The sequence below is a fragment of the Coregonus clupeaformis genome, chromosome 26 (assembly GCF_020615455.1).
Source record: "Coregonus clupeaformis isolate EN_2021a chromosome 26, ASM2061545v1, whole genome shotgun sequence".
Classification (NCBI taxonomy): Eukaryota; Metazoa; Chordata; class Actinopteri; order Salmoniformes; family Salmonidae; genus Coregonus; species Coregonus clupeaformis.
The window spans coordinates 11,203,675-11,211,884 of NC_059217.1; the positions used below are offsets into that span (position 1 = coordinate 11,203,675).

The 8,210-nt window shown below is 44.5% G+C and overlaps 1 protein-coding gene across 1 annotated transcript in view; it reads left to right on the forward strand.

The window, feature by feature from the left end:
- LOC123481951 (collagen alpha-1(XXIV) chain) overlaps window positions 1–654 on the forward strand; it is a 165,405-nt gene extending 164,751 nt beyond the window's left edge. The window contains exon 28 of the mRNA XM_045207737.1: window positions 530–654. Coding sequence (XP_045063672.1) covers window positions 530–622 — 93 coding nt within the window. The 3' untranslated portion in view covers window positions 623–654. The remainder of the gene's footprint in view (window positions 1–529) is intronic.
- The last annotated feature ends 7,556 nt before the right edge of the window (window positions 655–8,210 follow it).

Here is an 8,210-nt window from a genome sequence, read left to right on the forward strand (position 1 = left end):
TGATTCCTATTTTATGTCTGGTCTAGCTATCGTAAACACTTTAATTGCGGTATAATATGAATACTTAAATCGAGTGGGAAGATTTGTCGTAAATTATATTTTTCCTTCTCCTTGATTTGCACTATTAACACAACATTTAACTGGGTGATTCAATATCAATTTGCCTCTTTCCCACATTAAAGTCTGGCCTTCCATAAAGAATGTACTTCAATAGACTGTTAAAGAGCACTGTAAACAGCTTATTTCCTCTTGCTCATTTGGACTGTCTGTAGGCGACCGGATAGGGTTGATTTTAGATGATTGTCTGCCTCATTTCAAACAGAAATAGTCTGATTTACTATGTAGTTGATTGGATAACGTCTCACCTGTTCCGCATTTGTGAACTGTGACAGTGCAACTGAAATGAACGGTCATGAATTATATTGAAGACATTCAATAACAATCTCTCTCTCTCCAACCCTCCCTCCCCCAATCTCTCTCTCTCCCCTCTCCCCCTGCCTCCCTCTTTCCATCCTGCTCTACATCCCAGGGTCCTCAGGGGCAGAGGGGTACACCAGGGGTCCCTGGGCCAAAGGGCAGAAGGGTAAGAGAGCTCTCTTTTTGCCCCCCTCCACTCTGTTAACCCCCTCTGTTCAGTTCTACCCAATGAGTCAGCCGTAACGATGTGAGCTGTGATGGACAACTGGAGCCTAACCGTGATTTAACCTTAAACCCTAACCCTGATTTTCCTTCATCTAACACCAGTGTAACGTTTCATATGTTTCCTCCCAGAACAGTTAATCTGAAGATGAGAGGTGAGGGTGATTAAACAGCGTGTGTTTATTCTTCACTGGGGCTATGATCGCTTTATTAGATGCTGACAATTGTTTTACGTGCACCGTAAAGAAGTGAATCAGAGATTACAGGGCTGAGGCGTAATGTTGAGCTGGTGAGACACCTGGTGGCCGAAAGGAGTAAGACACTTACAGTACTGTACATAGCAACCATGGACTTGACATATTTGACATGATCAAAGCTAATGGAATCTTATGCTATGTTGTGTGAGACTGCATAAGATATCCTGTCTATCAGCAGTATCCTACAGAGAGTTGTCTGTCTCACTGTGTTAACTCTACATCAGTTGACTGAGGGCTTTTCACTATACTATAACCCTATGTGGGCAGTGACTTCTACAGCAGATTACTGTTTCTGTACTAGTCTGTGGGTATAGATTTATTACAGTGGGATGTTGTAGACGTCTCCCTTGTAGATTCCTACATTTACTGTAAATCCTTTCACAAGTGATGGATGGTTTAGACCAATGTTTCCCAACCCTGGTCCTCCAGTACCCCCAACAGTACACATTTTTGTTGTAGCCCTGGACAAACACACCTCATTCAGCTCATTGAGGGCTTGATGATTAGTTGACAAGTTGAATCAGGTGTGCTTGTCCAGGGTTACAATAGAAATGTGTACTGTTGGGGGTACTGGAGGACCAGGGTTGGGAAACTGGTTTAGACTACTGTGTCGAGGATGTGAGGTGACTGGGCACTCTGCATCAGTGACTAGGTAGTAGAGTAAGTGCCTCTGCCGTCAGTCGTGCCAATGTGGGCTGGCACCCCTGTGCTGGCCCCTGTGCCAGCCAGAGGCCAGTCCAGTCGGTGCCATGGCCAGTCGGTTGCAGTGTTCCATCCAAATGTGTATTTCTATCAGCAGACAGAAGTAAAGAGGACATGCTAACGAGAGACTCAGAGTGCCCAGTCACCACGCACTCTCTTTCACTGTGGTCCGCTAGCACTCACTTCATTTTCCATCCCTCAGTCTTTCCTGCTCTCTCATCGTCTCCTTCTCCTGTCTCACCTAAAGCACACAAACAAGATGTATCCATTCACTACCCATCAAACATGACCACATTGGCACCATGTGGGTATTCGGTGGGCAAGGTGGGCATGGGCAAGCCCACACCAGCCCAACACGGTCTAATACAGCACGGGCTAGCCCACAGCAATCCCACATCAGCCCAACACGGGCTAGCCCACACCAAGCCCACACCAGCCCGACACAGGCTAGCCCACACCAGCCCAACACGGGCTAGCCTACACTAGCCCAACACAAGCTAGCCCACACCAATCCCACACCAGCCCAACACGGGCTAGCCTACACCAGCCCAACACAAGCTAGCCCACACCAGCCCAAAAGGGGCCAGCCCAAACTAAGCCCAACACAGGCTAAACCACACCGATTGCACACCAGCCCAACACAGGCTATCCCACAGCAGCCCAACATGGGACGGTCACACTTTATTTGGATAGTCCCATATAGATGATCTACAGATGGTCATACTATCAACAAAGTATCTGTTGATAAGCAAATTCTAAGGTTAGGGTTATGGTTAGGTTTAGAATAAGGGTTAGGGTAAGGGTTAAGGTTAGGGCTAGGGCTAGGGTTAGGGTTAGTGGGGGGTCCCCGTAGGTACTGCAGGGACTCCACGGCCAAATCTCAAAATATATATAAAAATATATATTGAATATGATGTTAAAATTGGTTATGATCTGTACACTGCCAATGATGAAGTCTTTAAAAATACTTAAATAAGTGCATGTGAGATTTGAGAAACGTAGCCCTTTGCACTTGTACGCGTATACGGGTTGAATTTGGACACTGATAAACGCCTAAATTGGAACGTAGTGGCTGTACAGTAACACGCTATACATGACGTCAGAGCTCTGGCTCTGCGTTTCACAGCGCTGGATGAGTTTGACTGACAGCTGTTCTGAACATGAGCACCTCCCGCAACAAGAAGTTGCCCCATCCCTCCCGCTAATTGGGCAGGTTTAGCAAATGTTTTGTTGTCAGAATGATGGAAATGCTGTAAATTAAGAGGACTTGATGTATTTTGAAAGATGAGGATTATAATAAATACCGATTTGATGTCATACAAGCAAGCCAAACACCCGTGAGTCCAATTAAATGTGCACTTCACATTTCCATATCATAAAACTCATGTCATATACAGTGTCAATGTTTACGATCACTATGTTTGATGTACATTTACAATATGACATGGCGTCATACCCTTGGTTGTTCTGAATAGAATGAGCCTATGTTTGTCGACTGAGAAGCGAATTCGACACGGCACGCGCACCCGAATGCACTCATGACTGCTTTCCAAAATTATTATCAGTTTCCCTGAATTGCATTGTGAAAGCGTAACACTGTAATATTGTATTTTATAACTCTAGTCATGTTGGCAATAGAACAAGCTTTAAAATGATGCCCACCTGACCCAGATTACGATTTATAATGGACCGTTTTGGGGGATTGCGTAAACAACAACAGTAATTGCCCATGCTGTGATGGCGGGGATGCAGGGTTATGTTCCAACAGCAGAGAAAGGAGAGCTCAGAAAAACACTTTGAAGAGTCTTCTTTGAGTGATAAAAATGCTTTGAAATTACTTAGGAACTGTGCAGACTTTGGAAAGGTGTGTGGCCCCTTGGAGACACCAGTTATAGGCTAGTGGCACCCCTCCCTACCCGAGGTAGAACAAATACTCTGTATCCAGAGTATTTTCAGATTTCGTTAGCACATAAAATCAGAAGTGTAATGTTTGGATTCAGTCTTGTGTGAGGTGAACTGTCCTCACCTTTGGTCTAATAATCTCAAAACTGTTCCTTTTCAATTGCTACCATAGTTATGCATATGCTTGTTATATGTCTTCTGTAAGAAACATTTCAATTTAGCCCTTTCCATATAGGCCCATTCCCACGAGTGTAAAGGGTTAACAGTTTCCAAAAAATATATGTAGTGTATGTAACAACTTGGTTGTCTTTCTGATACAATATAGCACATTCCCTAAATATCTTTAAGGCTAGAAAATTATGCCATTTATGCATCAAATTAAATTGTAATAAATACATTATAAATAAATACATTTCTATTAAATAAGGTGCATCTGCTCAATGTGGGAAGCCTAAATGGGGCCAATATTTTAGCCAGCATTTGGACCACATTGTGCCAATGTGGGCATGTTTGCTGGGAAATGATGGTCCTCTGTAGCTCAACTGGTAGAGCACAGCGCTTGAAACGCCAAGTTAGTGGGTTCGAGCCCCGGGACCACCCATACACAAAAATGTATGCACGCATGACTGTAAGTTGCTTTGGATAAAAGCGTCTGCTAAATGGCATATTTTTTTTATTTCAGGCAAAGTGAGGGATTCCCTAACCAAATATGTGCTGGCCACACTGGGCAAATGCCTTGGGGGCCAACGTGGAGCCGATGAACAAAGGAGCATTGGCCCAATGTGGGAAGCCTACGTGGGGCCAATATTTTAGCCTGCATTGGGCCCACATTGTGCTAATGTGAGCATGTTTGCTTGGTACAAAACGCTCCTACATAGGATATGATTCCCAGAAATGTTCCTCTGCTCACACAAACACTCAAAACACATGGCACACACACATACAAATCCTATCGACTGTATGGTCGGTGTTTACTATAAACACACCTGTGTCGCCATGCGGTTGGTAGCATTTCTTGTTTTGTTAAGCCATACTATAGTTATCCTCAATCACCCTTCATAGACAGACATGGCTAATAGACATATCTGATCTTTCCACTGAATCACAACACACGGCTACATATAGAACACTACAGAACTTCCAGAACCAGAACACCAGAGTGTTCCGTTACAGTAAATAAGGAAAGTGTAGTGTTGGCAATGGTTTGATTGCAAGCTGGTATTTTGGGAACAGATGTTCTGATATAAACATGACTGTGTACTCAAGTGTTTATCTCTCATGTACTACAGGCTAAAGTACTGTACAGCAACACAGCAAAACAGCTCAGGTTGTTGCCAGTCTACGCCACCACGGGGCCAATCTCACAGTTGGTACAGTGGAGAAAAAAAGTATTTAGTCAGCCACCAATTGTGCAAGTTCTCCCACTTAAAAAGATGAGAGAGGCCTGTAATTTACATCATAGGTACACGTCAACTATGACAGCCAAATTGAGAAAATGTTTTCCAGGAAATCACATTGTAGGATTTTTTATGAATTTATTTGCAAATTATGGTGGAAAATAAGTATTTGGTCACCTACAAACAAGCAAGATTTCTGGCTCTCACAGACCTGTAACTTCTTCTTTAAGAGGCTCCTCTGTCCTCCACTCGTTACCTGTATTAATGGCACCTGTTTGAACTTGTTATCAGTATAAAAGACACCTGTCCACAACCTCAAACAGTCACACTCCAAACTCCACTATGGCCAAGACCAAAGAGCTGTCAAAGGACACCAGAAACAAAATTGTAGACCTGCACCAGGCTGGGAAGACTGAATCTGCAATAGGTAAGCAGCTTGGTTTGAATAAATCAACTGTGGGAGCAATTATTAGGAAATGGAAGACATACAAGACCACTGATAATCTCCCCTCGATCTGGGGCTCCACGCAAGATCTCACCCCGTGGGGTCAAAATGATCACAAGAACGGTGAGCAAAAATCCCAGAACCACACGGGGGGACCTAGTGAATGACCTGCAGAGAGCTGGGACCAAAGTAACAAAGCCTACCATCAGTAACACACTACGCCGCCAGGGACTCAAATCCTGCAGTGCCAAACGTGTCCCCCTGCTTAAGCCAGTACATGTCCAGGCCCGTCTGAAGTTTGCTAGAGTGCATTTGGATGATCCAGAAGAGGATTGGGAGAATGTCATATGGTCAGATGAAACCAAAATAGAACTTTTTGGTAAAAACTCAACTCGTCGTGTTTGGAGGACAAAGAATGCTGAGTTGCATCCAAAGAACACCATACCTACTGTTTAGCATGGGGGTGGAAACATCATGCTTTGGGGCTGTTTTTCTGCAAAGGGACCAGGACGACTGATCCGTGTAAAGGAAAGATAGAATGGGGCCATGTATCGTGAGATTTTGAGTGAAAACCTCCTTCCATCAGCAAGGGCATTGAAGATGAAACGTGGCTGGGTCTTTCAGCATGACAATGATCCCAAACACACCGCCCGGGCAACGAAGGAGTGACTTCGTAAGAAGCATTTCAAGGTCCTGGAGTGGCCTAGCCAGTCTCCAGATCTCAACCCCATAGAAAATCTTTGGAGGGAGTTGAAAGTCTGTGTTGCCCAGCGACAGCCCCAAAACATCACTGCTCTAGAGGAGATCTGCATGGAGGAATGGGCAAAAATACCAGCAACAGTGTGTGAAAACCTTGTGAAGACTTACAGAAAACGTTTGACCTGTGTCATTGCCAACAAAGGGTATATAACAAAGTATTGAGAAACCTTTGTTATTGACCAAATACTTATTTCCCACCATGATTTGCAAATAAATTCATTAAAAATCCTACAATGTGATTTTCTGGATTTTTTTTCTCATTTTGTCTGTCATAGTTGACTTGTACCTATGATGAAAATTACAGGCCTCTCTCATCTTTTTAAGTGGGAGAACTTGCACAATTGGTGGCTGACTAAATACTTTTTTTCCCCACTGTAGCTCAGAGGGTAAACCATTAGAGAAGGCCATAAATAGGGTTAAGATACAGTGGGGGAAAAAAGTATTTAGTCAAAATCAAATCAAATTGTATTGGTCACATGCGCCGAATACAACAGGTGCAGACATTACAGTGAAATGCTTACTTACAGCCCTTAACCAACAGTGCATTTATTTTTAACAAAAAAAAAAGTTTTGAGAAAAAAAGAGCAGAAGTAAAATAAAATAACTGTAGGGAGGCTATATATACAGGGGGTACTGGTGCAGAGTCAATGTGCGGGGGCACCGGCTAGTTGAGGTAGTTGAAGTAATATGTACATGTGGGTAGAGTTAAAGTGACTATGCATAAATAATTAACAGAGTTGCAGCAGCGTAAAAGGATGGGGTGGGGGCAGTGCAAATAGTCCGGGTAGCCATGATTAGCTGTTCAGGAGTCTTATGGCTTGGGGGTAGAAGCTGTTGAGAAGTCTTTTGGACCTAGACTTGGCACTCCGGTACCGCTTGCCGTGCGGTAGCAGAGAGAACAGTCTATGACTAGGGTGGCTGGAGTCTTTTACAATTTTGAGGGCCTTCCTCTGACACCGCCTGGTATAGAGGTCCTGGATGGCAGGAAGCTTTGCCCCAGTGATGTACTGGGCCGTACGCACTACCCTCTGTTGTGCCTTGCGGTCGGAGGCCAAGCAGTTGCCATACCAGGCGGTGATGCAACCAGTCAGGATGCTCTCGATGGTGCAGCTGTATAATTTTTTGAGGATCTGAGGACCCATGCCAAATCTTTTCAGTCTCCTGAGGGGGAATAGGCTTTGTCGTGCCCTCTTCACGACTGTCTTGGTGTGTTTGGACCATGATAGTTCGTTGGTGATGTGGACACCAAGGGAACTTGAAGCTATCAACCTGTTCCACTACAGCCCCGTCGATGAGAATGGGGGCGTGCTCAGTCCTCTTTTTTTTCCTGTAGTCCACAATCATCTCCCTTTGTCTTGGTCACGTTGAGGGAGAGGTTGTTGTCCTGGCACCACACGGCCAGGTCTCTGACCTCCTCCCTATAGGCTGTCTCCTCGTTGTCGGTGATCAGGCCTACCACTGTTGTGTCGTCGGCAAACTTAATGATGGTGTTGGAGTCGTGCCTGGCCATGCAGTCATGGGTGAACAGAGAGTACAGGAGGGGACTGAGCACGCACCCCTGAGGGGCCCCGTGTTGAGGATCAGTGTGGCAGATGTGTTGTTACCTACCCTTACCACCTGGGGGCGGCCCGTCAGGAAGTCCAGGATCCAGTTGCATAGGGAGGTGTTTAGTCCCAGGATCCTTAGCTTAGTGATGAGCTTAGAGGGCACTATGGTGTTGAATGCTGAGCTGTAGTCAATGAATAGCATTGTCAGCCACCAATTGTGCAAGTTCTCCCAATTAAAAAGATGAGAGAGGCCTGTAATTTTCATCATAGGTACAAGTCAACTATGACAGACAAAATGAGAAAAAAAATCCAGAAAATCACGTTGTAGGATTTTTAATGAATTTATTTGCAAATTATGGTGGAAAATAAGTATTTGGTCAATAACAAAAGTTTCTCAATACTTTGTTATATACCCTTTGTTGGCAATGACACAGGTCAAACGTTTTCTGTAAGTCTTCACAAGGTTTTCACACACTGTTGCTGGTATTTTGGCCCATTCCTCCATGCAGATCTCCTCTAGAGCAGTGATGTTTTGGGGCTGTCGCTGGGCAACACGGACTTT